This window comes from Struthio camelus, chromosome Z (genome assembly GCF_040807025.1).
Source record: "Struthio camelus isolate bStrCam1 chromosome Z, bStrCam1.hap1, whole genome shotgun sequence".
Taxonomy (NCBI): domain Eukaryota; kingdom Metazoa; phylum Chordata; class Aves; order Struthioniformes; family Struthionidae; genus Struthio; species Struthio camelus.
The window spans coordinates 40,891,377-40,910,200 of NC_090982.1; the positions used below are offsets into that span (position 1 = coordinate 40,891,377).

Consider the following 18,824-nt stretch of genomic DNA (forward strand, 5'->3'; position numbering starts at 1 on the left):
AGCAAGGGGTAGTACTGAGGAGACTCTTAAGTCTTTTCTTTAGAAGGCTTTCTTTCTTCATATCTTCTTATTAGTCAGGAATATCAAGAGCTGTGTCAGGCCTCATTAACTTTGAGAAAGGAATCCTAACAGACAGTCATCCAGCTCATCTGTATACTTTTACTCCATCTCAGCTCTGCAACATCAAAACATTGGTGTTTTATGAAAGAGTTGTGTCATTCACGTCTAAAGAATAAGCATACATATGCATTTGCCAGACAGTGGTAAGTGAAATTTCCCCTAAGCAAAATCCATTAGGAGGCAACAACCTTATTGCCGTGACTTGAAAGCAAATTACACATACTATTATTCGTTCCAGGAGTAATTTGTACTTGTTCAGATTCTGCTACCTCTTTCTGGAAGTGCAACATTGTTTATTTCAATTGTAAAATAATTCATTTTTAATTTCAGAAATGGAAGGAAAGGAGTTCTTTCAAGAAAGAAAGAGTTCAATATGAAGAAGTTGTTACTTCTGACATAAAATACTTGTGAATTATTAAGGAATGATTTCCTTCAAGAACATCACAGAAAAATTCCAGGGAACTCCACGAAGAAAAAGAAAAGGTATCAGTGAACACATCCAACCACATGCAGGCTATTAGGATGTTCTACACTTGGTTTACTGTGTTTAACTTGTGTTCTCGGGGGGAAGAGGGTGCAGAGGCAACAATAAGAAAAGATGAACATCCGTTAAGAGTACGGGTTTATTCCCTTTCCTTGGCTACATGTAATGAAGTAGGAGACAGACAAGCCAGAAAGAAAGCACATAGCAAAAGTAACAGAGACAATCTGACCTTTGAAGTTACAGCAGCCAAAGTTTTCCCTAATTCAATGCCTAAGATGCTTTAATATTCATGTAAGGAAGGTGATAAGTCATGCTATAAAAAGGAGATGAACAAATAGATGATGCTTTCTTCCTCAACTCTAGCCTTGAGGCACTGGTTATCATACAAATACCCTCACTATTTTTGCATGGAAAAAGTACTAAAGGCCACTTGTTTACATCTTCTCTGAAACAGTCTATTGCCAGTAATATCTGTTCAGCAGTATAAACTTACAAACTTTCTATTCTGTGATAATTTATCTATTAAAGCAGCATTAAGCTCCACTGGTCAAATGTGTGCAGGTACAGTACTGTCCACAAAATATATTCCTACTGCACATATATTACTAATGCACATATGGATCTATCCATCTCACTGCAGAGCAGCACATAACAAGACACTTCCCAAAAGCATTAAGACTTGTGAAAGCCTCTTGTGGTCGTGTCCAAAGTTTTAAGATGTCAACACAGACATCTGACCAGAGCTACTGAGTGTAGACATTGTCAGACTAGCTAGGACTGCTAACACTTGGAGTTTCCAAACAAAAAACAAAATCAAAATCTGCTAGGTATGTAGCTTCTGATGGATGGCAAGTGAACGTGGATGAAGCGCTCCCACTGCTCAGCGATGCTTCAGCAGCCACAGTTGCCCGATAGAGCTGGGAGGCTCCAGGCTGTGCCCTCCAGATTGCTGTTAGCACCTGATCTTCAAGGAGAAGCCCTGCTCCATTGCAGCAGGGCTGAGGGATTCACACTCTTCTCCTTCCTTCCTCCCTCCTCACAGTGGTTTGGGGGTGGCATCTGGCCCATACGGCTGACAAAGGGGGACCACGGAGTCTTTCCTTGAGAAGTAGGAAGGACCTTTCTTAAATTGTTTATACACCAGAGTTTAAGAGTTTCCTATTACCCTTTCTAAAAACCTTTGAAGGTTAACGTTCCATAATGGTAGCATGAAAGCACGTTATCTAATATGAAAGAAAATACTAGAGACATTTTTGTTGGAAACGTATGCTTGGAGGTTAAAAAACGCAAAACAGCAAAAAGGTACATCAGGCTTTGCTCTTACCTTATACAAATATTTACAGTGAGATGTTAACTGAAACCTAGGCTACAGAAGATGAAAGCAAAACCAAACTAAGCACCAACCAAAAAAGAAACCACTACTGTAAACCACTACTGTTATAAGAAAATGATAAGGCTTTAAGTCCGATACTTCAGGATATAAAAACTCCATGCCAAAAAGACAATACTACAAGCAGGATTTATCATGCTCCTTACGCTGACCCATCTTAAATGCTCCAGTTATCCAGTCTTGAACAAAAAGGCCTTTCTCACCCCTATCGCTATTACTTTCATGTAATAGGATGACTTTGTTCCAAGGCTAAAGATTGTAAAAACATCCGTAAGACTAAAGCTCTACATTTATGAAACAATTTGGCTTTCATAAGCTTGACGGTGTTACGAGAGTTCATCATGAACCCCACCTTTGTTCATATCTTGCTAAAGTACATAAAGTTAAGATGAGAGAAAATGGGGGAAAACATTTTTCCCCCTTCTCCTCTTGTAATACAGTATTCTGCAATAAATATCCTGTTTTAAGTATATTAAAGGAAAAATATTGTCTTGACTTACCTGTTTCCAGTAATAACTTATAAGATGGAGCATGCACCTTTGCAAGCCGTTTAACAATGCTTGTAACTAACTGCTTGCTCCAAGTGGAAGACATTTTCCTTTTAAGCATTGCAAACACCCTTTCTTCCATATCTCAGTATTGGGCATCCTCCATACAATATTGATATAACATCTGCTTTAATGTCACCTTTTTCATCTTATGAGATATATAAAAGCTAGTTCTAAATCTCCAAAGTAAAACTATGCTACGATGTATTGAACTAAGACCTTATTTTAGTGGAGAAGTTTAAACAATTCAAGATAAGTTAACTATTGCTAGTAATTTGCTAGATAATCAGTTATTTTTGTGTAAACAAACTTGAAGTACTCCACCATGGATAGTTAATTTTGACATTATCATATCTGATAAACAAAACAAAAAAAATCCTCTAGGCACACACAGGTGTGTATTGCAAAGAAGTAGAATCACAGCAGAAAGTCTAGCAAGGATCATCCTGTTCTTCTGCTCCCTCCCCCCATCTTTCATGAATCGCTAAATAAATATTTTATACGGTTTTGGCAAAAGTCAACTCTGAAGAACTCAGAAAACAGTGCTCTAGTCCAATAGCTTTGAGAACTCCTGCAAACAATTAACCCAGTTCCTGCATCCACGTAGCTGGAATTTTTAACTGCTCTCATTTCCCAATGTTTATTTCTGATTGTTGTGCTTGAGACATATTAGCAGCTTTATTTGCCTATTAACTTCTTTTTAAATCTCCTGCTCTAACAACAAAAGCACACAAGAATCAGAAATTAAACGCCATTCCAAACCAAATGGCACAGCTTCCATGACACAGTATTTAACCTGAAAAATGAGCACCTAACATCCTACTTGTATGAAACAGTACATTGGCAGTGAAGCTGTCAGAAGTGTCTGTTCAGGGTCCATGTCAAGACAGGAAAAAAGCACCCCCAAGATTTAATTATGAAACAACTGTTATCGAAATAACAAGCGTTTTCTCCTCCCTAGAATAACGGTCCAAGTTAGAAAGAGCAGTTAATGAAGCAGCAGTAGAGAAAAGACGGAAAAGATCCTACCACAGAGGAAAATTCAGAACTGTTGTAATAGATAAGGAATCACTAACAACAGATGCACCATCAGGCAAAAAAGAAGTTTTGTTTGTTTGGTTTTTTTGTTACACTCAGAATGAAAAATAAACAATGTTCCAAGAAATATCAGCACATAGATTGAAGATGCTTTGTGTTGACCAAACAGACCCCCCAAATAAGCATAAATGAACTAGTAAAAAATGTTTATTAGTTTAACAGCAGCTCAATGCTACCCAACTCAACCCCTCATTATTTTTCCCCCCTGAAAACTTGAGTAAGACAGAAAACTGTCAAAATCTCAGAATTCCAGTCTTTCTTCCCTAAGCTCAAAATAAATCCCTTGTGAAACAGGACCAACCTCTTGTGCCTTCCAAGGGCATTACTAGAAAGTCCTACTGAAAAGCTACTTGTCTGCACTAGTCCTCAAGAGACTTCTTTTTCTTCTTTTCTTTCACATATGTGGTAGGGGAAAGGCAGTCTAGGTCTGATCTTTATTGATGGAAGAAAAATTCACGTGTAGGAAGAGGTGTGCTGTCTTTGCCAACTACGGCGAAAACTCAAAAGAAAAATTGTACTATTTTCCTTCTCCAGGATTTTCACAAAGGCATTAGCACTATTTAATAAAGAAAATTTCTAGAAGCTATAAGCAGCAGTCTCAAGAAAAACTGTTAGATAAAAGAATACACATGCTCCCACTTGTAACGCCCACTTTCTGACTACAAGCCACGTTGGCCAGAGTAATTACTGTTGCGGGGTTTTTTGTTTTGTTTTGTTTTTTCAGCTCCTCTATATTTACAGCTTACTATACTCCTCAAACCTAGTGACAGAGTAAGAGGACCAAAGTCGGTGGTTAAAATACCCTGATTTCACAGGGGAGAAAGTATGCCAAGACCGGGACTTGCAGCTTTATGCTGCATTGGATGGAGAAAATTATGAGGATGGTCCTAAAAGAAAAGTAAATTGACAAACAGAAGTACAGGAAGAAACAAAAAAGAGAGAGCAGCCGAGGAAAACAGAAAAGATTTAGGACAGCATCTGCGCAGTGTCAGGTGTACACATTTATATAGAGTCATAGATTACATATTTCTAGGAGCTGCAAAATATTGAGAAGAATCATTTGTCCAGTCTGCTTTCACTTATCATTGAAAGCAAGCAAATCATTCAGTCATCTGGAGTCTGATTAATTATCATGCGGTTCACAATTTAAAACAACTACACATCTTTAAAGGGTGATACAGGAACAGAAGAAAACAGTTAAGTTCACATATCTGCAGAACATTGACTTCAGTGATTTCCCCACTGCATTAGTGAATGCTACTCCTCTTTTCCCCTCACTGTATTAGTGTAGGCTACTCCTTTTTCTCAAAATTTTCATTTCCTTTGCCCAAATAGGGGAGCTGAAATGGGGCAAATTTCTCCAAGTAGAACACTGAGAAGAGCTTATATGTAACACTGTGCCTAAAACCAAGCAGAGAGGGCCTGCTGGGCAGTGTCAAAGAAACAGCTCATGATCTTATTTTTACTGTTAAGTTAACAACACATGACTGTCACAAGCAGCCTAATACTTATTATCCCACGTCCACAAATAAATTCATCTACTCAACCCATCTCACATTCACACAATCCTTTTCTGTCACTACTAATACAAAAAGTCTGCTCAACCTTTCATCACTTTATCTTGAAGGACACAGTGTGGCAACTGGTTCCTGTTTTCCATAAAGGAATTGTAACTTAAGTAGAACTTACTTTCTCCTTCTTGTGCTGTACAGCTGTCAACACACAGCGATACTAAAGACTTGCAAATTGAAAAGAAAAGTACTATTAGGAAGTTACGGGTACAGGAATTTGCCAAAGACCGTATTCTCCACCTGCTCTTCTCACTCCAGGCTATTTAATTTTTTTAGTACTAAGAAAAACATGAACTGCAAGCATCTCCATCTTGCTAAGAACACTAGATGCATTTGACAGAGCAAAGAGGCCAGTACAAGCATATCAGAATAGCATGTATTATGCTTTAATGATTTTAATTAAGAATCTTTAATTGTCTCAAGTATTTGGAACAAGAGATTAGATTGTCAAATGTACTTAAAGCTCTGTGAAAAACAAGAGATCCACATAAATAAAAGCACCTATGACAAAAAGTGCATTCAGCAACTGAGAAGGCAGACATTTTTCCTTACATAAAGCACATGAGTAGAAGTTGATGGACTACTTCCGCGAGTTCTATGGAAAATGACTAATTCCTGTATTTTACAGATAGACACGCATACACAATCAGTTTTGAAAAGGATTTGCATCTCCACTGAAAAATATCTGGGATACACCCTGAAACTGCTGGAATAGTCTAGATAACACAAGTTTGCTTCAAGTCGCACCTCTGCCGACCACTTATCAACATACCTCATGGATAACTTCTATTCTGTCCATTCTTTCGTAGAATTTCTAAAAAAAATCAATTACATTATGTCAAAAGTTCTTTATGAACTCCTCTGACCAATAACTTAACAGAAATGCAGGTGGGTGTGAGGCTTTCACTGCTAAACAACCTCCTACCACATCAAAGGGTTTCAGGGATTTGTGAAACCTCTTCTGTTACTCCTCCATGCTAAACAAGGAACACTTTGACGCCAACTCTGGAAAGCTCTGTTAGTCCAGAAATGAACCGTGGTGAAAAAAGTATGTAAACTAGTGGCTTTCAGGCTGTGATTCATTAGAAAAAGAACAGAGATTTTTCTTTTGACTAAGAAACAAGTATACTGTAAAGCCAGTAAAGTGCCTATTTCTTCATTTTTAAAGAAAAAAGGAAACCTAACCTTTTTTGCTATAAAAGGTATCATTATTAATATATTAAAGGCACATTTTCACAAAGACAGACCACTTATAGAATGATTTCACAGGCAACTGAGATCATTTCAACAGCTCTTTTCAGGAAAAGACAGCTTTTCCTCTTTCTCAGTTACTCACTTTTAAGACTCCTCTCCTTCTTTAAACTATTTCAAAGCAAAATTTGAGTATGCCTCTAGCTTTCCAAATTAGAAATCTATCCTCCTTTGACAGTGACTCTCAGAGTTAACACTCAAGTGCTGCACTCCTTAAGTTTATGTAGCATCAAGGAGTTGCTACTAGCAACTGAAATTTTCCTTTAATTCTGCATGGCTCATTCTCTACTTGACTAAATGATCTCCTCACAGTAAAATATTTTCTTCCAAAGCAGTCTGACACATTGTTAATACTAGAATCAACCTACTACCTTTCAACACCTCAGTTCAGGCGTCCTCTTACCCTAGCCTGTAATTCATAGAAAAAGGCATTCCAGGAAGGTGAATCAGCCCACTCAACATCTGCAGGTCTCTCTGGAGACACTTCTCTCCCCATTAATTATACAGAAAACCAAAAGGCACTAAGACTTCTTAACTGACATTTTTAAATACCGAGAATCAGACGAGGTAAACTGAATATATAACTACTGCTGTTAACTGCGGATGCAGAGTAGACTGCATTAGAGTAGACTAATGTAGTTTAACAGAAGGCCTACACCAACTGAAAAAACATATATGGGTCATATAATCCAAGGTGCACGCAGACTTCGAGACATCAGTATGAACCAACTCTGGAACTAAGAATACAACATAGATTACATAAACCATTCTGGAAGATGTTCTGGCAGCACTGATCTTGCAGTAAGTCATCTCAGAAGTTCCCACAGACATCCCATATAACATGCGCTTGGGAATTAGTGCTATCTTGGTAATAGCTGCAACATGCCTGGTCACTCAGTGTACACTCTTACAATTCTAGTGACATTTCCAGAGTTCTCATCATTTAGCCTTATATCCTAACAGAAACTAACAGACAGTTAGGTAATGTCCTGACAGAAGGACATTAAACTCTGGTTTAATACTGATAGTCACCCAAAAAAGCAGAATGTCTCTACGTGATTGTCATGTAACTTGAACACTGTTTGAGGGGGGGGGGGAAACCTCCCCAAACCAACCAACCAAAAAAAACTCGCCAAAAAACCCCAAACCCAAACAAACCAACCAACCAACCAAAAAATCCCACAACACTACCAGGCCACATTACAAATCCAGCAAAAAGTGGTTTATAAAAGCAGTTTTTAAAAAGCTGTTTATAAAGCCTTTCCAATTGCCAGCTTATTTGAAGACTAAGGTCTGTGCAATGATCTGGAAAGAAAATACAGGTAAGGGTGATTTAACCATTAAAGTTTTCAATTTAAAAAAAAAAACAGACTCTTGGAGATTTTTTTTGGTGGATTCACTTAATGCAAAAACAGTTCTCACCTTATACAGCAATCTCATGCTCAAACCCTAAGATTGGATTTCGCACTTTATTTCAATAGACAGAATTTTAAGAGGTACCTGTTAAAACTGAGATGATTAATATGAAATGTTATGACGCTAAGAAAATCTCTGAAGCATTTGCTGATATGTCATAATGTATAAGATATGAGAGCTCTATGAATTAACAGCAAGGTTAAAGATTAAAAAAGACCAATTCAGTAAGCATTACCAGTCTCTTGCAGCTCAAATTGGAGGAGCTACTAAAGAAGTTTAAGCCGATTGTAAAATACTAGTAGCATCACACAAATTTAGAGAATTGCCAATAAAGATACCATATTGTCAGACACTCGAAATGCTGTCCACATTCCTGAGCAGCACAAGAATCTTAATTTCTGCACTTTAATTGTTACAATAAGAACTTGAAGCACCAAGCATTTCTAAACAAATGCAAGTTTGGTCTGGCAAGGTTAAGACTCAGATTAGCCTAACACCTTGATAGGTGCAGCAAATGAATGTGTACATATGCAAATATTCATAATATTCCAGCTGCATTACAATAATGGCCAAGTTGATCTTGGGAAGAGTTCAGGTAACCTTCAATAACTTAGTGCCAGAAAACAGACAAAGAATTTTGTTTCTAAAATAAGTTAGATTTAATATCTAAGTATCTACATATGATATTACCTTCATGGCATGGATTTCTTCTATCAATCTCTCAGCTCTTTTTTGGTTCTTTAACACCAAGTCTTCTGAACCCCTGTAAACGAAGTCTGCGTTTACTTAAAAAAGCCTCTTTTTGTTCACTTAAGCCTCCCATGTGGTGGTACCAAGTAGTTAAAAAAAAAAACCAACCAAACAAAAAAAACCCACCAACACCCCACCCCACAAACAAAACCAAAAAACCCCAAACACAAGGCTGAATAAAAATGCATCACCTTGTTGTTACATGTAACATTTTAAGAGTCCAACAAAATATTTATGCTTCTCCTGTTCTGAACAGAGGATAAACAAGGATAAAAAAAATCAGAAAGACAGATGTTACTTTACTAAAACTAAAAATCCTACCGATAAGCACAAAACACTAATCTCAAATATTAGAGTTTAAGATCTGTAATTTTTAAAACATAGAAGGCCATTGGACCTGCTTCTTATTCTGTGCAGTTCACTAATTATGGGAGGGAAGTACGCTCATTTACACTTTGAAAACAGTAACAAGATTTTGCTTCTGTCGTCTCCAGCGAAAAGTGTCACAAACCACTTTCAGCCAGTTAGCTTTAAAAATAGAGTCTACAAAAATCTTCTTTAAATAAGCACTTATTGAAAAAAATATTAAGTATAAACTGTATCTAGGCAAACTAAAGAATGTTTTTTGTTATAGAATCCTGCAGACTACTGCAGTGAGAAAGAAGTTGCATCACTTCTTTTCAACAGCATAATGACCTAAAAGATTAAGTTGGACATTTTTAAAAGTGCTGTGAAAAGGTTCTGTAAGTGATTGGGATCAACTCCCAAGACATTAAATAGCTTACAAACAGTTATCAATTCTGCTTTACAAAATCCCTTTTAGCTTTATTGCCTCTAAAATATCATAAAACAAGACAGTTTATGCAGCATAGTACCTAAAACACAGGGAGAGGACCAAATGTGCTTCAAAATAATTCCACACAAACATATTTTAGGTTTATGTAGAACTGTTGCTTTTATCGTCTGTGTATCACATGATGCGCCTATATCATATTTTTTATAAGGTGGCAGGCTAGAGCTTTGAAAATCTTCATCCATTTCATAGTTAGGTTTTTAATGCAATATACACACAAACAAATTTGCCCTTCACTGGAAGGGTGGACAGTCTCCCATTTCTCTGTTGTTTTCAGAGGACAATTAACATACTGTCTCATTTATAAAAACACAAACAAGAAAGCCAATATTAAAAACTGACTTTTTCAACTTTAATTTCCCAATGTGCCTGGTTAGTCTGCGAATAGCCAGGACCCTGGCCTTCTTCACATCTTTTCTCATCTTCACAACCTGTCAGAAAGAGGGAAAACATCATGAAGCTTGTTTTCTTTGATTAGTTTCCATATACAATACATTCGAGATGTTTTTTAAACTAATTTCCAAAATTTAAAGTCAGTGTAACAAAAACGGAGTGCATTCCCCTGCTAACAAAAATCTCAGTTCAAGAGAATTCACATCTTATTTAAAATCCAACTGCTTCCATAAACACCAGAGGAAGAACAACCAACAGTCTAAAAATGTGTCTGAGGTCTAAACAGAAGACAAGACATTCCTAACGAGTCATGCTTTAATATTATTCTCAGAGCTAGACTGAGCTAAAGATTTGAAAAGACTCACCTTTTACCTTGACTTCATTTTTGCCCCAGTAAAACAGCACCAGTACTTTTCCATTAGTACATATTACAGACTCCATTGAAAGCATTTTTGTTATGAAACATTTAAGACATACGGGAAAACCCCCAAACTAAATATTATTTATTTACATAAACAGATTTGCACCTTATCAAATTCTGTTCTACGTATCTGAAGTACTTTTGTTGAAAACGAAAACAAAAGTGATTTCCTACTTGCTGCATTAATTTTCCTGTCAGGTTCCGGTCCCCTGCTCCTCCCAAAAATATATTTCAAAATACACAGCATTAAAGGAAATTTGACAGTGATATTTTGGTTTCATTTCTCTCCCCACAACAAGAGGAACAGAATTCTAACTATCTGTAAACAAATGGAACAATTGGAAAAATCTGTAGAATCTTTTGCCATGAAATTCCATCAGAGGCAACCTTAGGGCTAGACACGGTCTTCGTCACAACACACAGTCGGGAGAGACGGACTCAGTTTTGACTTGTGACCCTGGTTACTTATAATTCAGGAAAATTTAAAGGTATTTATTCAGATATATCTTACTATTACTGTTAAAATTTCATATTTAGAAATTAAACCCATTAAAATAGGAAACGTTAGAACATCAGCCACAAAAAACCCTAACCAAAAAAGATCTTCCTTACAAAAGTCAAATTTTTCTTAATTTCACCCAGCATGAATAACGTTCCAAAGAACCTGTGACATCCTTTGCAAGGAAGTCCTTTACTATACCTCAGATTTCCATCATATCCTCTAACTCGTCAGAGACAACATCAAAATGACTGCTTGCTGCCCAGACATGTAACACTGCTTGTTAACCCAGTTCCAGCAGGAATATTAGCATTCCCACCTTCAACAAGCTTGACAGAAGAAACGGGTGTTTTTTTTGTTCTTCCTCCTCTTCTTTCAAAACTCATGGAGGGACACTTCCTTTTTTTGTGAAGCCTCAAATTTTCATCTCAAGGTTACACTACGAAGCAGGTAGCCTGGCTAGTATTTATCCCCCGCAGAGACACCACCATAAAGGTAAGAAGATAACACTTATTTAAAAAAAAAAAAAAGTTGCCCACCTATCTAGAGCTAGCTTATTGCTTGGTTACCTCCACAACCAACAATTTAAGCTTGAGAAGTGCTCAGCAGTGGCTCTGCTGAAAACTGGATCAGTTAGAGCAAAACAATTTCTAAAGATAGGTACCTGTCAATTAAGGTCTCAGCTCTGCCATGCCTTCTGGGATGGCCAAGCACAAGAAAGGAGCAGGTCTAGCAGTGCTGCTAAAAGTAGGGAAGGGGAATGGTATGGGGCTGGAGCTATTGGCATCTGCATAGAGAGAGAAAAGAAAAAAAGAGGAAGGGTTCTGGGCCAAGCATGTCTGATACTTAAAACTGGTGTCTTGTTTTAGTCTAAACAGGAAAGGTCAGTACTTACCTCAACCAAATTATTGTGGGGGGGGAAGGTGGTGGCATAAAAAAAAAAAAAAAAGAAACTGTGCAGACAGGTGGACCTGCAAGCATTTCCACTTCAGTTAGCAGTAGTAACCACATGCAGAAAGGATCTGTGCTTAATGCCATGTCTACACTAGAAAGCAGCACTGTTTACATCTCACTAATTCATTACAATTGACATGCTATTTCCGGAGCACACACAAAAATCTGACAGCACATGTTGGACTTGCACACATCCAACCATGCCAGCACTGCCAGTTACAGTATTGCAGACATGAAAACTATTTAAATGCATATTTTTGGAAAGGAGAGCTGGAGGTGGGGGGAAAATAGACCTAAAAGTATACTAACCATTGAAGCAACGAGAAACAGGAAAGGAAAAAAAAAACAACACTGCATGAACATATCAAAAGTTGTAGAAAAAATGCGCTAAGGAATAAACCCTTTTCATGTAAAAGGTTTACATACTCAAAGATGCTCCAGTGGAATTACTACAAGTTGTTTTCTAATCCATTTTTAAGGAAAAAATGGCATCTTATTTCACATCATTTTTTAAAGGGAAGGAAGAACATAACACACCTTCTGTTGAATACATCTTAGAAAACATATACATTCAATTAGTTTGGCACTTAAGATGCAAAACGGGTATGCCTTCTCATAAGGAGTTTTAGTGCCTTTTTTAAAATAGCTATTAAAAACATCCATGAGCTACGAACACACTTGAAATCAAATAATTCATGCAAAACCAAACAAAATATACTTAACTTGCCCTTCAAAATATTTTGTAATGTATTTTTTTTTTTAGAAATATTAATGCAGACGCAGCATGTTTCTGGGGCCCAAGCGAGCCAAAACCCAGCCTCTAGAGCTGCCCGCCAATGAAAGCTCTGTAGACATATGACAACAGGAATGAGGGAAGGTATTCGCTCTTTGGCAGACTAGGCATATCAATTTATGCAATCCACAGTCACTTCTTTCACACGGGACAATATGCATCAACTGTGTTCTTGGAAGTACTCATAAAGTTCTCAAGAAAGCAGTCAGTTCTCTGGGATAGAAATCAAAAAAAAAAGTTTTGCTCTGGATTTATAGCATGCCTGAAACAACGGGTATTCGACCACCAGTGTGGCTCCTAGGACTCATTAAGCTTTCGGTCTCTGATGTTAAAAAGCAAGACATGCAACTTCTTCTTGAGTAAAAAAAAAATTGTGGACTCCTTAAAATAAGTAAATATGTACTCATAGTATTAGGCAATATATATTTCTGTTATAAAAATACCTAAGAAAATAAAAAAGGAAGAGTCTTCACAGTAAAACTTAAAATGCTTGCACTATAAGACAGGGTCAGACTTAACCTTGCTTTAACACTTAGTGACAAGGATTTTTTATCTACTTACAGGTGGCAGTAAACCCAAAAGAATAATTATAGCCACTATACATAGTAAGTAAGAACTGGTCACAGGTATCAGGACAAAATAACTTTCCATGCAACTTCTTTTACAGCTTATATATAAATTATTAAATCTAAAGATGTCTTCGGGAAAATGAATCCACTTTTAGAAATAAGCCTAGGTAATAACATATAGCAGCCTAGAAACACATTAGCATCTTTCAAAAGCTGTCCTTAGAGATCACACCAAAATCACCTGTATGCTCCCCCTATGCTTCCCACTGGTACCATAAGTAAAAATAGGTATTTCTACAGATCCCAAACAAACACAAACAGAAGAAAATTTCATGGCTATAAGTATTTCACACAGAGAGGCTTCCATTGCCCCAGTAGCTTACAAGCCACAGGAAGCACTCCCGAAAATATTTTGTCACTTCAAAGTCACATGAAAGTGACATGAAAACAGCATCTGCTGCTATTTCCACAAGGAGGACAGATAAAGAGCAGAGCATAGGATCAGCAGGAGAATAACAGCCCGACACGAACTACAGGAGCCCTCTCCTGCATTTTGCCTCTTTGCCCATGGAGTGCAAGCTACTACGGGGGGATTAAAACAGGAATTCCTTAACTCCAGCACAAGCTATGCTGAAGTGATAGCTTGGCACATAGCCAGGAGTTCCCATGGCTGCTGCTCACTGCTAATAAGGGCAGTATCTGGCAATAAAAAAAAAGCTCCAGTCTAGATGGCTGGGCATACTTGACATAGGCACAAAAAACACAATGGTGCCTGTCAAATCCAAAGAAGGTGATCTTCAGTAAACAAGGAGTCTGACTTGTCTATTTTCAAAGGCATCCCAAGAAGTTTATTGAATCCAGAAAATTTACAGGTGAGGAAGGGAGACTAACAGCTTCAGTCACTTCAGCTTCTTATTCCAGGTCGCTGCTGCCTCTGGAGGGGGTCATTAAGCATTCCCAAAGTATCTGACATGGCCCCATTTAAGCTACAGAGGCCCCCCCCCCTCCCCCAAATGTTTCCCTGAGTTGGAGAACTACTGGAACACCCCTGCAGTAGACAGCTTGCTGGCCAGGCCCTGTCCTGATGTCTTGCTTGTCTACAACCTGGAAAGTTGCCTTCAGAGGACATCCTTGATCTTATGGTCACCTCCTCCAACTTAGATTTCTCCCTCATCTAGAGCCAAACTTTTTGTTGGCTTCTTAATGTTGCTGCAGAAACTTTAATCATAATAAAAGGATTTAAAAAACAAATATCTCATCTAATATTCAGAGCAAAAATTCTACATATGCCAAACTCGGATGCATGTACTCTTGCATGGTAACCCAATGAAACTTCATCCATCCTCAGCAGTTTCACTGTGATCTTAGTATTCAGGGAATGGGGAAGTGACAGTGGTACAAGAGAGACTGACACAGGACTGTTCAGTCATAACTTTGGATCTCTAAGTTTCCTTCTCATATTTTTTGCAAGAAAATTTGAATACTGATACTTCAGCCACAAGTAAAATTTACTTGATTTTATCTAATAAATTTAAAAAAAGTTTGGAAAGCCAGAATCAGTGATGGACTTGCTGGAAAGGGCTTTTGATCACATATATTATCTCTTAAATTAATGGGACATGTTCTTTGTATACAATAAAAGAATAAAACAAACGTGTAACAGAACAGAAAGTTATTTTAAGAGTCTCCCACTCAATTAAACTGTTGCAAGAAAACTAAGAAAATTTCCAGGTTTCTTGAAGAGAAATCTATGGAATTCGTAAATGAAAGGACCAGAAAACAAGAACAAGAGAGGAGAAAACCTGTTGCTGGGTCCAAAAACCTAAATCATTTTGGAAAGGGCCTCAGATCTGTGATGGTAACAAATCCACACCAAGTAATACAGAAGAAAAAAATGGTATCGGCATACATTACATTGAAATTCATATGAACAGTCAAAAGTTATTTGCCTTCACATTTTAAAGACTACAACAGTAAAGTTCTCAAAGGAACATTACATTAGAATAAAATGTTATACTTGGCTACTTGCGAAACTTGTTTTGAGGTTTGTACAAGGGAACATGTCTCCAAACTAAGCTAGCGTTCAGCCAATTAGAAAAAATATAGGAAAGTGTGACTAAAGACTTGTAGATGTATCAAGAAAGGTACGTGTCTACTCTGAACTATAGCATCAACTGCACTTCAAAAAAAACATTCTTCAAAAATTAATAATCCAATGGGTTAAGAGAAAAAATAAGCAAAAACATTTTTCCACCCAGGACTGGTTTAATATCTTCCGTTCAAAACACTGAAATATTAGATGATCTGTGTAAGTTTACAGCATGAAATCTAAAATATTTTTCTCATGTTACCACATACAATAGCTAGTATTGTACATGAAAATATCTGCAAGACCCAGCACGTCTTAAATTCTCAAACTAAAAACGAGTTTACTTATGCAGCTGGCCCTGCTTCCAAAAGGCACGAAAGCCAATAAATTGATGGCCATGTCTTTTTCTTCTGAGCAGTCTGAAGCACATACAACTGTTCTCCTTGGGCTTCAGTCCATGAGGTCCTGAACATCTTGGTCCTGACCCAATAATGCACTTAAACAGAGTATTAAACCTTTAAACAACCAGCACTGGACAACAGATTGGAGTTCCTTCATCTGCTTCTGCTTTATGCCAGCTCACAGTCTAGCCCTACTTCCTATACAAGTAACCAGAATAGATAAATCATTCTCTTCTCTTCAATGAAGGGCTCTGCATCTAACCTCATCAAGTAAAAAGAGCTCATCAATTTAAGAGTGTACTGTTCTGAAATATCCATAATGTTACATGAACACACACACACTGAAGAGAGGTCCCCCTGCTCTGCCCCAACACAATGAAGACATCCCTAAAACACAGGGGTCTTCAAGGTCAGGACATAACTGCAATAAATTTTTCATTTACAGTTTGAAGATATCATTCCTAAATAACGTTCTATAGTTTTACATGGAAATGTCTGAATCTACTTTGGAATATAATGTCTTATGTGTCTCCCCCTAATAACTGTTCTAGCAAGAGCAGATAAACAGTTCATACATGAGTTAAAAATGCTCTCCTCATAGCGACCAGAACTCCTGATATCACTTGATGCATGAAAGAAAAGAGGGTAGTTCGAGTTTGCCTCTCACTTTAGTTTTTTCCTTTGCTTTCAAGGCTAACAGGTCTTATCTGACATGAAGGTAATACCTGACATGAGTGGGATGACAAATGACAAAAATTCAAGAACGCATTATGTAAATTCTGCCTCAGAAGACAACCCATTTTAATATACCTAATCATATCACTGTCAGACTACCAGGTACCTGCTCACATTGGGCCTAGTAAAAGAATCGTTAAAGGAAATTATAGGTAGCAGCTATACCTCAATCTTATGGGAGACCTTTCACGCCGAGCGAAGCCTAGCAGACTGAAATGAAATTCTGCTCTGTTTACATCAGAATGGCACAACGTGAAAGGAGCAAATTGTTTAGATGTTCCCAAAGGTATACAACAGCCTCTTGATTTTGCTGCAATAGAAAGTTTGTTCAAGAATTCCCAGTTTAAGGAGCACTGCTGCAACAGAAAGGGAAAAGTTATTAAAACACACCGAAAGCATTTGTGTATGTTGCTTAAATTATGCATTAACAAGTGCTACAGTAAGAAGTCCAACTCTAAAAGAAAGAAAAAGTGAAAAGTATTTAAACGAGTAGTCAATGTCCCTCCAATACCTAGAAGGAAAACGTGGAACTAAGTCTAATGTTTTAGCTCTCACTGAGCTTCTCTCTCCTTTCCTAGTTTTAGGGCACACCAAAAACATTGGTTTCATTTTAGTTACTTGGAAGTCTTTTTCTAACCAAGACGTTACCATGGCAACATAGTATTCTAAACGTTAATTTTTGGTGCTATTTGGCAACAGATAGTTTTCAAATTCAAAACACCTGCACTTAGATCACATATTAGCCAGAACTAACAATAGTTCAGAATCTTTTGAGTGAATAATCCAAGTGAAAAAATGTTTCTGGAACTTCATTACAAATCTCTCTCTCTTATCTGGAATGTCAGCCTGAAAGATCTAATGATTTTTAGATTCTTAGGAAAAGTTGGAAATTGCCAAGTTTACCTTTAAAAAAAGGATCACTGTATTACAGTACATATTTTATAAGTGTAAATATATCTGGAAATAACCAGCCTTAGATTTACGGTAGCTATTTGCATTAATAACATATACGTGTGTGTGTGTGCGCGTATGTGCGTGTGCAAGTAGGGAGGTAAAGGCAGGAAGAACAATGTAAGCGTAGCTACGTGGAGAGTTGAGGTTCAGTTCCAGGACAGTTTTAAAAAAACATAAATAAGTAGTTTTATATTATATTTAAGTAGAAGTGATTGTATACAAATACAAAGCCAGAGCCCAAAACAGAAAAAACAGACTTACAAAAAACTTCGTTTTCAGCTAGATCAAGTTTCTGAACTGGCTCCCCTCGCGGTCACATGTATGATAGTTCCAGGGCAGTAGAACAAGGTGAGCATGTACAGATGGAGAAGTAGAGCTGGGCTACTACAAACCCGACTAAGATCAATAAACTATTCCCTTATTTAATATTAAGATCAAAACCCAACAAAATAAGGGCTAAGGAACATGCTGCTTCTTTAGCAAGTTTCTGTGCAATAAGCAACATTAATCATGCCCTTCCCACCATCAGCTACAAGTAAACAGGTTCAAACCAAGTGGAATGAATTATAACATAACACATTTAACTGAATGAATCAAAACTTACATAGCCAGCTGCAGATCTCCCAGTGCTGCCCAAGATAGGTGGGAGCAGCGCTACTAGCAGCAGGGCTAGATGCAAAGCACCCGCTGCCTCTTGGGCCCCTGGGATTCCCACTCCGCCAGGTTCTTGGCTCAAGGGGGACAGGAAGAGCACACTAGCCATCTGGTCACATTGCTGTCACCACGCTCATGGCAAAATAACATATGCACTCCTGGTGAATTATGGAGCAACTCTCCCTCCACAGTCCATCTGTGCTGCTTTCTCAGTCCCTACTCAACAGAAGCACAAAAATAAGAGTATTTCTTCAATATAGCACCATGTTTCCTTAAGTATGGAGAACTCTTGCCATTTCTAACATAATTTATCCAAGTGGAAACCGCAGTGAGTACTCAGACCGCTAGCAAAGATCATTTTCAGCTAAAGGCTTTTGAGAAGTGATTCAAAACATCTCAGACAGTTGGGAGGGAGTAAGGCTGGTCTAGAATTACTTGCTCATAGCCAGCAACCAAAATTTAATGGATTTACTGCTTCAAAGTCAGTGTCTCATTGTAAAGAATCAGGCTCCATGCAGTACTTCAGAGAATATTTTAGCCTCTCAAGTCCAAACCAGGATCTTGAGCTGGCTAGACACTTACCTCTAAGCCCTAAATAAACAGTGGTAGCTGTAAACTTCCTGATAAGAAATAACTGTGATAAACTTGCTCAAAGATGCCAGATTACACAAACCAGAGCATAGCTCACCATACTGGTGGTGGTGGGGCAAGGGGTGAAATAAAAATACACAGGTCTGCCAAAATGAGAACCACCTGAAGGGGATTTCTACCCCTATATTTAATTCATCAGCTGGGCTTGAGTTCGAAAACCCACATCTAACACTCCTAGTATTTCCATGGAATGCTGCAGGAGGGGTAAGATCAAGGCAGCCAACACAACC

The 18,824-nt window shown here is 37.7% G+C and overlaps 1 protein-coding gene across 2 annotated transcripts in view; it reads right to left on the minus strand.

The window, feature by feature from the left end:
- Nucleotides 1-18,824, minus strand: part of LOC138064416 (serum response factor-binding protein 1-like) — a 69,025-nt gene that overhangs the window by 32,950 nt on the left and 17,251 nt on the right. The window contains exons 2-3 of one of the 2 annotated variants that reach the window (XM_068926951.1): nt 9,824-9,912; nt 8,569-8,641 (exon numbers count right to left, since the gene is read on the minus strand). The exons of the other annotated variant lie outside the window; for it this stretch is intronic. Of the exons in view, the coding sequence (XP_068783052.1) occupies nt 8,569-8,641; nt 9,824-9,912 (162 nt within the window). The remainder of the gene's footprint in view (nt 1-8,568; nt 8,642-9,823; nt 9,913-18,824) is intronic. 2 annotated transcript variants of the gene reach the window in all.